General features: G+C 42.8%; 1 protein-coding gene across 5 annotated transcripts in view; it reads left to right on the top strand.

The window, feature by feature from the left end:
- Positions 1-16,540, top strand: part of ASAP1 (ArfGAP with SH3 domain, ankyrin repeat and PH domain 1) — a 344,365-nt gene that overhangs the window by 216,215 nt on the left and 111,610 nt on the right. For all 5 annotated transcript variants that reach the window (XM_025871128.2, XM_073893210.1, XM_025871129.2 and 2 more), the window contains exon 5: positions 3,971-4,116. In XM_025871128.2, coding sequence (XP_025726913.1) covers positions 3,971-4,116 — 146 coding nt within the window. The remainder of the gene's footprint in view (positions 1-3,970; positions 4,117-16,540) is intronic.

Below are 16,540 nucleotides of genomic sequence, written 5' to 3'. Positions count from 1 at the left end.
GCGTAGTCTATTCCCCGAAAGGTCCTGATCAGGCAGTTTTCTGCCTCATCGGCCCTCCTCTTCAGTTACACCTGTATCTGTGACAGTGGCCCCCACCACAGCCCTGTATTTCTCTCTTCTTCCCTAAACCCCTGAATGTACCTTTTGTTTATCTGCTTGCTGCACTCCTCCCTCGGCCTCTGCCCTTGGTCTGTCCTCCACCAGAACCCTTTCTCTCTGCCCTCTCCCTCTGCACCTGCTGAAAACCAGCTCGGTAAGCCCTTCACTCTGTACAAAGGGATGCATGTGTTTACAGAATTTTGCTAGTGAATTGTCACTGTTAGATTTAAAAACTTAAAACATGAGACATATGTTCCTGTGCTGTTTGATTTTAAATACGTCTCCCTGATTTATAACTAATCCCAGAGGTAATAGTGACTGATTTTTTTGGAGGCAGGTGCTACATGCCAGGTACTGTTCTAAGCACCTTACAGTTAATTCCCATTATTTCTGCCCTCAACAGGATTATTAGTACTGTCCCCGGGTACACCTCACTAAACCAGGATTCTTAAGATGTATCTACAGTGGGAGAGTTCACACATACATACATATGTTCAATTAACATACACACACTTATGCACATAAATTTATGTGTTGACTGTATGGTGGTTCATTTCTGGAATTAGCAAAACATACAGGACCCATGACTTCACCTGTACTTACTTACCAGTCTCCCCTTCCACCTCTCTCATGTCACATTTGATGTTCCACCTTCCCGTTAAGCCTCATTCTTACTTGCAGGGTTCTGGTGAGGGTTAAATATGATATTGTAGAAAGCATTTGGGTCCAAGAAGGTTCTCAACAAATGCCAGTTCTCCCTTCCTGAGGCCTGTGTCTGCCCGAGCCAGGTCTGTCTTGTTTTTTGAGGAGTCCGTCATCTCTGATAGACTAAGAGCTTCTCGTAATTCTTTCTAAACTCTGCATGCCATTCCAAACTCAGGAGAGTGGTTTTGTCTAGGGAGGGAGGGAAGAGATCGGAATTGGGGGAGAGAGGAAGCATTCTGTGGCACTTTATTTCTTAAACTGGTTGGTGGGTACATGAGTGTTCTGTTAATCTGAAGATTATGATATATGTCTTCTGAAATATTTTCTAATTACTAGCAAACAAACGAAAATCCTCTATGCTTGTGTTTTACTAGAGACACTTCTTTGAATGCAGTTGAACGGGCAGCTGAATTGCCTTTTTGCTAGCCTCCAAAAGCAGAAGAGGGTGTCGGGTCTGGTGGGATTCTCTGGGGTGAGGTGAGGCTGTTTTGTCCTCAGACAAAAGGTTATCAGGGGTAACTCCAGTTTATGAGGAGACCAGACACATGCATCCTGTCTGTCGAGCGCTGATGTGGCCTTTCTTTTGTGTGTTTCTGAGCCGCTTCCCTCCGTTACTTGGGCACTAACCAGAGCTGCATTTTATCTTTTTTAATATCTCAGGCTAAAATGCTGACATCCACTGTAGGCATCATGAATTTTTGATGCGGTGATGATTGGAAGGCTGCTGGGCCTCACTTCATTTCGCTGGAGCGCTGTGACACGTTTCCTTCAGTGCAGACTTCCTTCTTGGGCCGTGCCCCCGTGCGGACTCACGGTTGGTTCCGTGAGGGCCCCTGGCTCCCGGGCAGTCATCAAGAGTGTATTTGAGAATGCAGTACTTAGATTTTTCTCTCAATTATTCAGCAATCTAGGAGGTTTAAGAAGGGAATGCTTCTGAAATTCCTAAAAAGGAAATCAACAAATCGAAGTCAACCGATATTTATGGAGCCCTCACTCCTTAAGCACAGCTCAGGGAAAAACAACAAACACAGTGGTATTAGTTGGGGAGGGACGTGGAGGTGAGCTAGAGGTAATCCCAGTCTCTCGTGGTCTGGTGGCAAGGGAAGATCTGAACTTAAACAAAAATGATGTGATGTGGTGGAAAATACTGCAAAATAGGTGCAGAGAATTATAGGCAAGGAATGATTATTGCCAGCTAAGGGAAGGCTTTCTAAAGAGGTATTGAAGGAAGCCTTTAGAGATACGATTTTGCTAGACATGATATTGTTAGGTACTTACCGTTCATTTATTCGTTCAGTAAATATTATGCCTCTCCTGGGGGCCTGCATACAAATCTGTGCCTCCCTGTTCTCTACCACAAAGGAAGAGAGAAGTGGGGAGTCCAGATATCTGAAATGCCTCCCCGAGGAAGTGGTGTACCTTGGCTCCAGTCATACTTCCTTGCTCGTGTGTATCATGTTCCATGCCTGCTTCCCTTAGGGGTGTAGAGATGTGCGGTGCTGCTTCCCAGAGCCTGCTAGGATGGGGCACCTGGGTTTCTGTTATAAGTGCTAATAACATCTGATAGAAGAGTCACAGATCTGATGCACAATTTAACAGAATCACACTGGATGCTGTCTTGATAGTAGACTGTCGGTGAGCAAGAACTGCAATAAAGAGACTTGTAGGAAGCTTTTGCAGTGGTCAGGGTAAGAAATGATGTTAGATAGGGTTGATACCCGTGGGGGTAGTGAGAAGTCAGATTTTGGTTGTATTTTAAAGGTAAAGGCAATAAATAGGATTTGCCAATGGGCTACATCTGGGGTGTGAGAAAGAGAAAAGTCAGTATGACTTTGATGGGTTTCAGCCTGAATGACTACAAGAATGTATTTGCCATTAGCTGACCAAGATATAAGGGTCTGCAGAAAAAGAGGGTTGGGGGCAGAACATTAAGGTTTGCTTTTAGCATGTTGAGTTGAGAGTCTTTGGGCATCCCAGTGGAGATACTGTGAATAGCAGTTGATGTAGAAGTCTGTATTTCAGGGGTGGGGTCTGTGCTGGGGCTATCAGTTTGGGAGTTGTCAACTGATAGAAGCTCTCCAAAACCACAGACAAGGTGAGATGCGGAGAATGAGCATAGACAGAGAAGAGGAAAGGCCCTGGGCTCTCCAACATGAGGAGGTCAGGGAGATGAAGATCCAGCAAAGACAGTGGAAAGGAGCAGACATGAGATAGGTGGACAGTCAAGAGAGTGTGGTATCCTGGAAGTCAAGTAGAGAAAGTGTTTCAGGGAGGTGGGAGCAGTTATTTATGGAACACTCACTCTTTTGAGAAACTTTGGATACTTTGTATCAGCTCATCAGCACCCCAATCATGTAAGATAGTATTAGTCTCATTTGACAGATTGGAAAACCAAAGCTCAGAGTGAGGAAATTTATTAATGCCTCTGATGGGCCCTAAAAGTTAAAAAACTGGTAAGTTAGCAAGCTTATAGGTGGTGAACTTCAGACTTCAAACATAAATCCATCTGATCCACGCCTGCACGATTTGCACCAAGAGATTGTATGTGAAAAAAAAAATTTTTTAAAAACGCTGTTCCTCAGACCTGAGGCTTAGAATTAAAGGAAATTAAGTTGAGTTGCAGAGAAAGAAACATGTTAGAACCCATGGATTCTTCTTTTGCATTTCAAGATAGATTTTTTTTTAAGATTTTATTTATTTATTTGAGAGAGAGAATGCGTGTGTGAGTGGGGGAGAGGGGTAGAGGGAGAAGGAGAAGCAGGCTCCCCACTGAGCCTAAGGCAGACACTTAACCGAATGAGCCACCCAGGTACCCCAAGGTTGATTTTCTAAAGAGAATTTTCTCCTTGTTCCCTGATCATCATAGTTTCTTAATGGAAACTCAGTGTGCTTTAAAATGTGATGATAATTTGACCCCTCACCTGTGGGGGTCCATGGGATTAACTGGGATGTAGGTGAACTGAACACTATAGAAGAACAGGAAATCTCCTTTAAGAGTGGGTGAAGACATTCAGTGCCCTGCTGACCACCTCTGGACATGTTCAATGAATAATTGATGCAATTTCTCTTTGCTTTCCTTTTAAGAGTTTCTAGTGATCAATCAGGGTTCAAAATAACTCGTCATCGTGGCAGATAATAGCTCAGACTCCTCTCTCTTTCTTTTTAGATCACGTACAAAATGAAGAAAACTATGCACAAGTTCTTGACAAGTTTGGAAGTAATTTTTTAAGTCGAGACAACCCAGATCTTGGCACCGCTTTTGTCAAGTTTTCTACTCTTACAAAGGAACTGTCCACGCTGCTGAAAAATCTGGTAAGCCATGGCCTAAGGGATTTTTTTTTTTTAATTACAGGGTGACCAAAGTGCAATAAGAAGATAAAGAGAACAATCTAATAATCTCCCCGACCCCCGGTCCTGGGGGTGAAAAAAATTAAAATAAAAAAAATTTTTTAAAGTCTCAGGTATGGAGCCACATATATATATATTTAAAAAAAAAAAATACCGTAAAATTCCTAGATCCAGCTGATAGCAGGGGTTAGATCTCTTGAGTCAGAGAAGCTGGTTAACCTGAATTCTCTTGCACATTCTGCCACTATTTCAGTTTGGGTTTTGTTTCAGATAGTTTTTAACAACTGTTGCTTTTTAGTTAGTTGAAAGGGTGATGATGATTTCTGTGTCAAACATACTCTGGAAGTAGGCACTGTAAGTGTTATACCTCACTTGTATGAAGACGAGCATGCGTCTTGGTCCCTGCTTTACAAATAACGAACCTTCCCAGTTCCTCACATCCTTTTAACCCCCTACCGAGAAAAAGATTTTGAGATTGAGGGAATCCATGGTTACAGAAGGTGATGACAAGAATCCCTAAAAACCTTGGACAGGAGAGGTGCTGGCCCCAGGAGGCAGACACAGAGTTGAGGGCGGGGCAGTCTCTGGGGTGGGCACCGGTGTCTGGATTCCCGCCCTCACACCCTGTTGACACTGAGAAGGTTCATTCTGGGTAGTGCTACCACTCACACTTTCTTATGCATTAATTTAAGCAAGTCTGTCTTCTCCAAACTCCCGAGATAGAGGTACAGGGAGGTTGAATGGTGCCAGAGGAAAACTATATCATACTTTTTCCTTGTCTCTTTCCTGAGGAACAGGAGCTGCTTCTTCCCCTCCCCCAGTCTCTCAATATGACACCTTTGCCTCCTTTAAGAACTCAGGCTCAAGGTGTCTTGACCTGGGTCAGTTTCTGTTAGACAGGCTTCTTTGGCCTTACAGGAGAGTCTTGTCACAGGTCTGTTTGATACAGATGCCTACCCAGATGGGTACCCAGTATTGGAAAAATGAAGATGACCTTTCTGTAGTGTATTAACCTGGATATTTGACCAGTCAGAATATCCTCTTTTTTTTTTCCTTTCGTACTAGATAAATACATGCACGTGTCTGTCTTCCTCACAGCTTAATTCTAATTTGTGGTTTAATGCCATTGAATTAGTCTCCTATAGTGACAGCTAATCGTAAAATAAAGGTTGAGAATGGAAATATGTCTTATTTTCAAAAACTTCAGAAAGGGTAATTTTGAACTTAGGACCAATACATTCCTACACTTTGGGGTTTATCTGACAAATCCATGATACCTCTGTAAATCTTGGGAGTAGTTAAATCTCTTATATTCAGAAGAGGCCCTCATTTCTCCTTCCTCTGGCTACTGCCTGTCTTTCTGCTGATGGCATTGCTCAAAGGCTATGTGGTGGGAAGAAAGGAAGTGAAACAGGACTCCCGACTATTCACTTGGGTAATAACTGGTAACAGACTTGCTCAGGGAGGAAGTTCTGTTTTCCCCCGAGCTAGGTGTTTTCACAGGGATATCTTGCTAACCTTTAGTTTCCGGGACGCCAGATGTATTTGGCTTTAGTTGAGATTCATCACTTGCACGTTCCCTGGACCAATCCATTCCTTCACTCCCCTCCACTGTGGGTCCCTGCCCACAGTGCATGTTGGCCCCACAAGGCAGCGGTCACTCGGGCATCATTCATCGTCTGTATTTGCTTACCCAGTAATACATTTGCTAACCGCCCTACAGAAACCACTGATATTTATTGAACACTTTGGTGAACCTGGCAATGTGCATGTGTAGATTTCTTATTCAGCATCTTAAAACAATCCTGTGGTTATTATATCTTCAATCCAGATGAGAAAGTTGAGGCACATTATTACTTAACTTGTCCAGGTACATTGTTAGTAAGTAGACATGTGCCCGAGTCCACTGTCTTTACCACCCTACTCTGTAATACTGCCTCTCTCATCTGCCTTGGTGGTTCAGTGTTCAAGCTGATGGCGGGGTTAGACCTAGGTGTTAGGAGACACACCTTGTTAGTTGTGTTTCCCCATCGAGAAATGCTGATCTCACTGGTTCCCTAAACTTACTCCAAGCTGCAGGCCCTCTTCTTTCCTGTCTACTCTCCTTTAAGGGTGAGAAGTCTAAGAAAGATCTAATAGAAATTGCTAGAAGGCCCAATTCATTTAATTCAAAAAACAAAAACCAACATGTTTCCCTTTGAAGAGAGTGGTGGCATTCTGATGAGGGAGCAGGTAGACAAATGTGTTTGTACTCTAGTTGGTTACTAAGGGAACACTCTCCTGATGAGTAAAAAGCCAGTCCCTGGAGTTTATACAACCTGACAACAGTTTCAACAGCTTCCTGCTTCCCTTTTTATGTTCTGCCAGGAAAGGATAGAGCAGACCCGACAGGCGGATGGGGCCAAGCCTTGGAGCCGAGAGCTCAGAGGAAGGCCCGCCCCCAGGAGGGAGAAGGGTCCGGGCCAGCTTGCAGCACCTCTAGTCCCCAGATGAGGAGCTTGTCGAAGCTTTGAGTATTTCTCAGGAGAGCCCCAAAAACCCTATTCTCTTAAGCTAGTGGAGTCTGGAAACATTAAGCAATAATGGTTACAGGTGGAATTTAGGGAGTAAGATAAAAGAAGATACTTTGGCCTTTTTAGCCTTTCCAAATTGTATCCTTAATCTAACCAGCAAATACCAGATGTCTGCTGTGGCACATACTGAAAAATGTCATTTTCTAATTAAGATAGTACATATAATGGGTATTTTAATAATTTTTATTGAAATATTAAAGTAGAGGAAAGGGTAGATTTGGGGGTCAGGTCTAGCTTTCTGCTCTTGACTAACTCTAAAAAGAGAAGAACTTTCATCGTGTTACTTATAAGTCATCCGTATTGTGAGTGTATCGGGTTGAGGTATTTCTAAAAGGGTTGGTCCTGAGAAATACGACCCACCAAGTGATGATAACTGTCTCATCGCTACGTGGATTTGTTTTCATTTCCTAGCGGTCAGTGATTGTGGAGGGTTGGATGAGCAGGTGGGAGGAGCTGCGCGGATGTTGGCGTTAACATCAGACGGGGCTAAGGCTGTCTGCCCTCGTCCAGCTTACGACTGCTAACTGGCCAACATTTGGGGGCTGCAGGGAGGATCGTAGTTGTAACCATTTACCCTGTGGGCCTGTACCAGAGTCGACGGACCAAGTCAGGTTTAAAGAACTCACTTTTCTTCCTGTCCTTCCCCTCCACATACTAGAAAACGGTTTCTGGAGAAAGTTGTTGGACCTCCTAATGGAGGATGAGGGAGGCTGGGAAGGCTAGGGGTTGGGAGTTGGGTACCTGTCACACCTGGAAGGCCAGCTCCCAGCAGAGTAGCCTCACTGCGAATGGTTGGACTTCTCCAGTGCTAGTCTCCTTACCTGTCACCTGGTAGCGTGGGACCTGATTGAGATCAGAGGATTGAATCACTAAGCACAGTATTTGACATGTGGAATTTGCTTAACAAATACAAGTTTTTATTCTCTTATTTATAATTATATTTAATTTGTAATTATTATTACATCTTCTCATTTGATCTTTATGGCTACTCCCTGGGTAGAGGCAGGTATGAATAGTCCTGTTCCATTTTACAGATAAGTGCACCAAATCTCCAAAGAATAATGTGCCTGGGAAATAGTGGTTTGGGGGCTTGATTCCAGGTTCCCTGACATGCACCGTTCCAGCGACGCTAACTCCCAACAGTTACAGAGTAACAGCATTCATTGCCTTTATAGATTGTGGGTGCTTACGGCCCACCTGACTTGGCTAGAACCTATACGGGTCGCCATCAACCCATTTGTGTTTAGCTTTGAAAACTCTCTCACTTTTTCTCTTTCATTTCCCTCATCAGTGAGTTATAATAAATTGGAAAAAGAGAGCGTTGTTAGCTAGTAACTCACAAACTTGAGGTCTTAGGACCCCAATCTTAAAAATGATCAAGGACACTGAAGACTTCTTGTTCTTGTCAATGTGGAACATTTCTATTCATACTTACTGTGTTATAATTTAAAATTGAGAAATTTTAAAGTCTCTTAATTCATTTTGTTGCAATATGCTGTTTGGTTGAAGTAGACAAAAAGTACAGCCTCATGCAGATCTACATATTGGAACGAAAGAGGAGCACTTGAAGAATTAAGGTGATTCTCAGTATTCTTCTTTGATGCTGTATCAAAACTTGACAAGTGTTAGTTTCTTTGTAGTTAATAGCCATGTGAATCTGAAACCATATGTGTGACAGGCTCACTTTATCCATTTTTGAGAAAATGTTTGCCAAATACCCACATCTCACTACCACAGTTAGTCAGTCTTTCAAGGAAAAAAAAATGGTGACCCATTAAAAAGCTGATGGACAAGGGGCAGCTTTGTGGCTCAGTCAGTTAAGCATCCTACTGTTGGTTTCAGCTCCAGGGTATGATCTCGGGGTCATAAGATCAAGCCCCACGTTGGGCTCCACACTGAGCATGGAGCCTGCTTGGGATTCTCTCTCTCTCCCTCTTCCATCCCCCCCCCACTTGCACACACACTCTCTCTCTCTAAAAAAAGAAAAACTGGAGGGAAGCTGACAGACAAAATCAGCTATTTTAGCTTGCAACTCAAAATACTGTGTAAGTGCTTTTTCTCAAGATAACCGTCATATTTTGGTGTGCCTTGAGAGTGGTTTGTGCATACTTCCTGTTAAACAGAATGTAAGAAGGATGTACTCAGGGGTTGATATGTAAACAAATCAGTAATTTTTACTGTTTCATCCTGGGCATTTTTAAATGAAATTACGCTCTCCTCCCCCCCAAACCCCGCCCACAAGAGCATGACCATGAAGAATACAGTGACCTAGGCTGGTGTTGAGCAGGACACCAGTGGCTTTACCTCCATTACTTCTGTACTGTCCATGCTAATGTCTAAACGGTGGAAAAAGTCAGATAAAATCTCAGTATTATTATGAAAGTACTTTTGACCCCGGGACCTCTAGGGGCCTGTGGACCACGCCTTGAGGCCCACTGGCGTAAGAATTCACTGGCTGTGATTCCGGCCCCAGCCCTGAGTGGGTTGATAACATGGCCTGACTTAGAAGCATAAATGTCCTCACGGGGAGAATGAGGAAGAATACCTTCCGCGCCCTATGGTTTATGAGGATCGTCATACCACACACATGAGAAACTTTGTAAGCTGCGAAGTCCTTGAGTCACACGCAGTGGGCTGTTACTGTATTAATAGACTCCACTAATATTAATATTGCTGTGGCATTAATAGCCACTGCAGGAGACTTTATTTATGTATTTTTTTCTTATTATAAGAAGAACACATGCCTGATGGGGAAAATTTAGAATCCAAAGAGAAAATTGCAGTTTCTCTTTTATATTCTCCCTTCCCAGGAATAACCGTCATTGATATTTGGGGTTTATCTTTCTAGTCCTCTTTTCTGCACCTTTTTTCCCCCCAAGTAGACGAAATCATGTTCTGAGCAACTTTGTATTTCACTAGATTTCACTTAGTGTTGACATTGGAGCGTTTGCACTTCCCCTCGTTGGGACAAATTACAGATTCAGAAGCTTGAGAGGATCTGACTTCCCAAAGAATGCCCCGTGATGGATTCATCATCCTTGGCCGTTCAGCTCTTGTCCCCATGGCTGCCTTGTCCCACCCCTGTGGTGAGAGCCAGTGCTGGGGACATCTGCTTGATGGCAGCCCAGGTACTCAGGAAAGAGGAGCTCCCGGGACTTACTGTCCAGTGGGACTACCCACGTACATACAAGAAGGTCTTCTGTCTTTTGCTTTCTGTGTGCTTTTGACATCTTCAAGTGAAAACATCAAGTTCTGTAAATGGGTGACTTTCATCAAGGTAACATTGCCATTTGTATATTTTTCGGATTAAAGTCCAAGTCATCCAAAATTACAGAGATGGAGAGTGGATCAGTGGTTACCAGAGATTGGAGAAGGGGTCAGGGGCTCCTGAGGGAGTTTCTTTGTGTTGATAGAACAGTTCTCTAACTTGATTGTGGTGTGGTTGTACCGACCTATATGTGTGGTAAAATACCACCGAACCATATGCAGACATACCAAAAAATGAGTGCATGCAAAACTGATGAAATTCAAATAAGATCTATAGCCTAGCTGATCGTCTTGAGCCAGTGTGGCTTCCGGGTTTTGATAATGTCCTGTGTAAGCTGTTAACTTTGTAAGGTGTTACTCTTGGGGGAAGCTGGTTGAGGATACAAGGGACCTCTCTGTACCATTTTTGCAACTGTTTGTGAGTCTTTAATTTTTCCAAAATAGAAAGTTTATGTAAAAGTATAAATCATCAAATTCTGGTCAGGGAGAGAGAGTGGGGGAAAATCTTGAATGATACAGCTTTTGTTATATGAAAATTTCAGTGTAAAACAAAATGTGCCCAGCAAAACGCAAGCCCTCACTTTTCTGCTGTGTCATCAGATCTGTAATCCCACTTCCTCTGCACTTTGATAGGTTTTCTAAACCAGTCTTTATTCATGTTTTCAGTTGCTCCCTCTAGTTCAAGTCCTTTTTGTGGCCACTGTTCCCTAAACGTGAAGTGATGAGCTCTTTCCCCTCAGAAGCCAGTCTCTTTGTCACGTGTGCCTATGGCTAGGGAATGCTGCCTCTTAGTGGCGAGAAGCCAGAGAAATGTGGACATGATCTATTTTGTAGATGTCTTTAATATGTGTACGGCCGGGTTTTAAGTGAGAAGTACCTCTCATAGCGTTTGGTTCACAGCATACATTTCGTAGATAATAGCATTTTTTTTAATGATTAGAAATGTTTCTTTAGTTGATTTACCAGTCTCTATGAATTTGTCCTTCCTCTAGTGAAAGATGCCCTCATAATCAAAGCCAGCTCCCGATGTAACAAATTACTTGTTGAGGGGCGCCTGGGTGGCTCAGTTAAGCGTCTGCCTTCGGCTCAGGTCACGATCCCAGAGTCATGGATCGAGCCCCTCAGCGAGGAGTCTGCTTTCCCCTCTGTCCCTCACCCCCCTCTCTCTATCAAATAAATAAATTTTAAAAATCTTAATTTAAAAAAAAATTACTTGTTGTTTCTGGATTATAGACTGTTTCTTGCTTCTGTGCCTTTGTACCTTTCGTTCCTTCTATTTTTATTATCATTTAGTAGTTAACATTAATGATACTTTCTTTATAATGCATCCTTGTTAAAAAGGGAAAAAAGAAGAAGGAAAAGAAAGGATGATCTTTTAGAGTTTTAGTGTTTCGAAGTATTTTTATTATTCATTTGGTTAAATATATGGAACCAAAATTATGTTCAGTCTTTTTTTCTTTTAAGTCATTGCAAAGAAAGCAGTTGAAGTTGTTGCTTGCTAAACACTGCTAGGTCTGCTCTCCTGCTAGCATCCCATCATTGCCTGTGATCCAGGGAGAGAAATGAAGGAGTCAACAGAGCATTGCATCCACTACTTAATCACCAAACCACAAAATCGGACAGGAAAGGAATAACTGATGGATGGAAATAGGTTCTCAATGGGTAAGGAAAACTATTTGAACCATACCCCAAAGACCCCCAGCGTAGGATCAGTTTTAGAAAATACATGTAAAACCTCTTTTAAAAGGAGGTGCCGAGAAGGATTCTGGTTCAGCCAGGACTGTCCACGCCTTCTCTTCCCTGAGCCTTTGGACAGTTCTGTAGCTTGCACAACAGCTTCAGTCCCCTGTAACAGAGGACAGTTATTGCTTCAGAGCTGTTGAAGCAAAGGAAAGATTTCTCCAGCTGCATAGCATTTCCTGTTTGCAGTCTCTGACTGCAAGGTATGTGGTCCAGTTAAGGATTTATTTTTAATTTTTCTTCTTTTCTTCCCCCTTAAAAGAGAATAGCCAAGAAGCATGCAGGTTGGATCTCGATTTATAGCTGACAGATTATTTCTCAAGTTCTTCTTTGAAATGCTGCAAAATGTAGAGCATGAGTATGCTCAACAGTCAGTTGGTAGCCCCTGGATTATAGAATACGTCTTAACAACCTTATCTTTCTGCACAATGGTAATCCATAATTGGAAGGGTTTAGCATTTGATCTGCCAGACGTCCCCTCATGTCTGGGCATGCTTTACTGACAGTTGATATTGTGAGACCTTTCATGAAATGAGATCTATCCACATGGGTAAGAGGGAGGTTTTCTTTTCCTCTTCTCTTACAAAAGTTGTACATGTTTACTGTAAAAATTTGAGAAATACGGAAAATTTTAAATGAAATAAAGATCAGTATATAATCCCAGCTTCCGTTAATACTCATAATATGCTCTGTCCTTTGAAACATCTTTATAGATTTATATAAAGAGAAGCTGATAAAATTCAGAATTTTACAGATTCCAGAGTGGTGGCAGAGTGCATATGCCATATATTGTATAACATCCCTTCTCCGACCCCCCATGACTTTTCAGGCAGGTCCTCATAATTAGACACAATCTGTTTTTTGCAGTGAGACTTGTGAATATTTACCTGAAATGACATGGAGACTCCAAAGAGTCCCACCTCAATTCAGGTCAAAGCTTACCACCACGAGAATCAGGTTAGATCAGGTTTTGCTGCTAACTGAGTTTTAGAAAAAACAAACTTGGGGCACCTGGGTGGCTCAGTCAGTTAAGCTTCCAGCTCTTGGTTTCCACTCAGGTCATGATCTTGGGGTCGTGAGATCGAGCCCTGCATTGGGGGCTCCGTGCTCAGCAGGCAGACTGCTTGAGATTCTCTCTCTCCCTCTCCCCACTCATGCACAATGCTCTCTCTCTAAAATAAATAAATCTTAAAAAAAATGTTTTTAAATAAATAAAACTTGTATTATACATACACTTTGCAAACTTTATTTAAAGCCTGTTATGTTAGCTCTCTAGGACTATACAAATAAAATTGCAGAATCGCTTTAACAGGCTACATTGTATATTTCATGGTATAACTAAGCCATAATCGATTCCCTATATAGAATTAGAATTTTACGCTCATCAGTACGGGAGTACCGTGTCTTAAATACATCCAATATACAGAAATCCTGTGGTATCCCTGGGCTGAACTTAAAAATGGTTTATTTTTCTTTTGGCTTTTTTTTTTTTTTACATTAAAAACATTGTAAATAGGAAGTTCAAATAATGTCTTTTAAGCAGGATTGAATCTTCTTCTTGTGACTTTTGCATGCAGTGAAGAACACTCTTCATTTAAAATGTGTTTGTGGTTGTCCCATGTTACTCCACTTGAAACAGACTCACACACAGCGTCTCCATGCTAGCAGAGACTTAGGTTTTAGAGCTGCAGTTCTGTGAGAGAGGAAGGAGAGAGAAACTGGCCCCTTGTTGGAGGAGAAGGTTTCATTAGCCATAAGAGAGGACTGAACATGGGGGAGAAAGTCTCAGGTTGGCGCTGGAATGCTTGGGATGTTCCTAACGTTCACTTATCAGTATCTCTCTTCAAGGTTGAGCTGATCTCACCCTCAGAGACCTTCAGGCAGGTAAAGTTTTCATTATTCCTATGGTTAAGTTTTATTTATGTAAGTAACAATGATAACATAATAATGTGTATTTAGAGTTGCTTCCTATAGCCCAAGCACCGTGTTAAGCACTTTATGTGTTGTACTCGCTAGAAGGGGCTAGCATGTGCTGCAGTAATAGATTCACCCCCAGATCTCCATGGCTTCACATAGGAAGGGTTCTTTCCTCCTCACGTCCCATGACTACAGAGGGGGTCTGCTCCACACGCTAACAGTCATTCAGAGGCCGCCCCATCCCCACAGGGTGCTCCATGGCAGAGGAGAAGAGGCTCCAGAATCATGTGAAGGCTCATCACCGCTTCCCCTGATGTATTAGTTCGCTACCTTAAACTGCGTTCTTGGCCCCACTGCTGGGAGACAGGAAATAGAAGGGAGCAAGTAGAATATTTGGTGAGCATTACTGTTTCTGCCTCATCGATTCTGACACCAGCCCTACCAGTTAGTAGCCATAATTATCCTTATCGAACAGTAGAGGAAACTGAGGCACAGAGCACTTAGGTAGGTATCAGAGCCAGCATTCAGACCTAGGTGGTCTGCTCCAGGGCCCATGCTTTTAAGAAGTACACTGGACTGCCTCTCAGGATGTGGACATCCTTTTATGGGCCTCGTATAAAGTTTACTTTTAATTTATTTAAGGAGAAAGGATTGATTTAAAGGGCAGGAAGTAAAAGAGTGGCACAGATGTGGCAGGAGGAAGGCAAACACTGTTCTGAGATACACAGCTAACAGCCTCCGTCCGCATGATCTTGGTCCCAGAAGCCTCCAGACCTGCTTTTCCAGGCCCAAATCTGGAGGCCATTGTGAAAAGCAAATGCAGGTATTTTCCTTTGTTCAGAGAATTCTGCCGAACTCAGCCTCACACTCACTCCTCCGCCTCTTCTACTCTTCCTTGACTTCCCATTTTCCATCCCAGGCCTTACCTCTTGCCTGGATTCTGCTGTTCTACCTGCCTGCCTCAGATTCAGTGTCCTCTCTTGAACTGGGTTTAGATTCCCTGCAGAATGTTGCCTCTGAGTCTCTCTTCACCTCCACTTCCTGCAGTTTTCAGAGGAGGTGACCCACTCCAGACCCAGACTTTTGGGCAGGTACCAAACTAGAGCACCTTTCTCTGGGCTGTTGTCAGCCAGCACCAGGAACATGGATTCGTGAGGGGAGCATGGCGGGTGGCACGTACAAGCCAGGTGGATGCTTGGAGCTACGTACACCCCGTGCTCCCGTGTGCAGTGGCCATGCTGGGCCCAGTGCATCTGGCTCCCTCTGCCTGGGAACATGAGCGTCAGAATCTGATATGCCTTTCCCTAAGAGTTTTCCCTGAAACACTAATTCCATGCCACCTTCTTTGACAAGAGTACTGGATTGAAAAGTACTCCATATAGCTTTTGGAGATTGACAGTGCACATTTGTGTATTAAAGCCTTGGAGACATCCTATTATTAAAGAGACCTGTCCAGTTCCATTTTTTTTTTTAACTTATTTGACTGCAAACTTTCTTGTATAAGAAACGATAACTTCCCATGGAACCACTTTGAGACGTGCTGATTTAGATGTTTTCTGGATCAGGTGATCCATTTCATGTGTTTAATTTTATTCCATTTCATATCTGCTCTTCTGGAATTTATTTCTTCTTTACATTTCACTATGTAATTTCTGATTATTTAAGCTGGTTGCTTCTTTACACTTTGCCTCTTTCAGATTATACCCTTTGGTGCTTTTTGGTATATCGAGGTTTAACCGTGAAGAAAGAGGCTGCGGATCCAGCCTTGAACTAGTAGCATACGTCTTCTACTAAATGTGAATAAGCCATTCTGTTGACTGGCTGTTGCCCAGCCATGTTAAGCAATTGAAAGTTCAGAGAGTTGGTAGAAGCGATGACTCTGAAGTCAGATAAAACTGAGTTCACGTTTCTTTTCCAGCAGTTCTCAAGCTGGGTCACCAGAGGCAGCATCATTTACTCAGTTACTCATTCATTCACCCAGAAGGCAAGGGTATCAAGAAAGGCTTATCAGAAGAGACACCTTGAACTAGGCCATAAATAATTAATAGATATTTATAAAACTATTCTCTTAGGCTTGCATATGCGCTTTTCTTGAACTAGAAGCATTAAGCAGCAGTAAGCGTTGGTTAGCACACTTGATATTTATTTACTTATTTTAAAAGTATTTATTTAGAGAGAGAGTAAGTGAGAGGGCTTGAGTGGGAGGGAAGGGCAGAGGGAGAAGCAGACTCCCCACTGAGCAGGGAGCCGGACGTGGGGCTTGAATCCAGACCCTGGGATCATGACCTGAGCCGAGGGCAGATGCCCAACCGACTGAGCCACCCAGGTGCCCCTGATACACTTGATATTTAGAGAGAGAGGTGAAAATCTATACTTCAAGGTTTTTATTTTTTGGTTTTGTTTGTTTTAAAAGATTCTGTTTATTTATTTATTTAGCGTGTGCGAGTCGGGGAAGGGGCAGAGGGGGAGAGGAAGAGAGAGAATCTAAAGCAGACTCCAGTAGTGGGGAGCCCGACATGGGGCTCGATCTCATGACTCTCAGATCATGACCTGAGCCAAAATAGACACTCAACCGAGTGAGCCACCCAAGTGCCCCTGTTTTTTTGTTTATTTGTTTTGTTTTTGTTTTTTTCTTAAAGACTTTCTAAGTTGTGGTCTTGACCTAGCCAGCATTTACTAAATATTCACTCTGTTCCTGGCTCTGTGCTGAGCTTGGCTGTCACTTTCTGTTTAAGAGACTGCTTATGCAGACTATTTTAATAGTTAACACTAAAGCACTACTTCACTTTATAGGAAAAGTTGGACATGGGGATGGAACCAGGTATTTTAGACTTCCTGTTTTTTTGCTGCCTGCAAATAGAAAAAACTTTTTTTTTTTTTTTTTTTTTTGG

The sequence above is a fragment of the Callorhinus ursinus genome, unplaced genomic scaffold, assembly GCF_003265705.2.
Source record: "Callorhinus ursinus isolate GAN/ISIS: 27379988/994484 unplaced genomic scaffold, GSC_fseal_2.0 scaffold5, whole genome shotgun sequence".
Classification (NCBI taxonomy): Eukaryota; Metazoa; Chordata; class Mammalia; order Carnivora; family Otariidae; genus Callorhinus; species Callorhinus ursinus.
The sequence above is the reverse complement of the archived record's forward strand: the minus strand, read 5'-3'. Positions and strand labels throughout refer to the sequence as shown.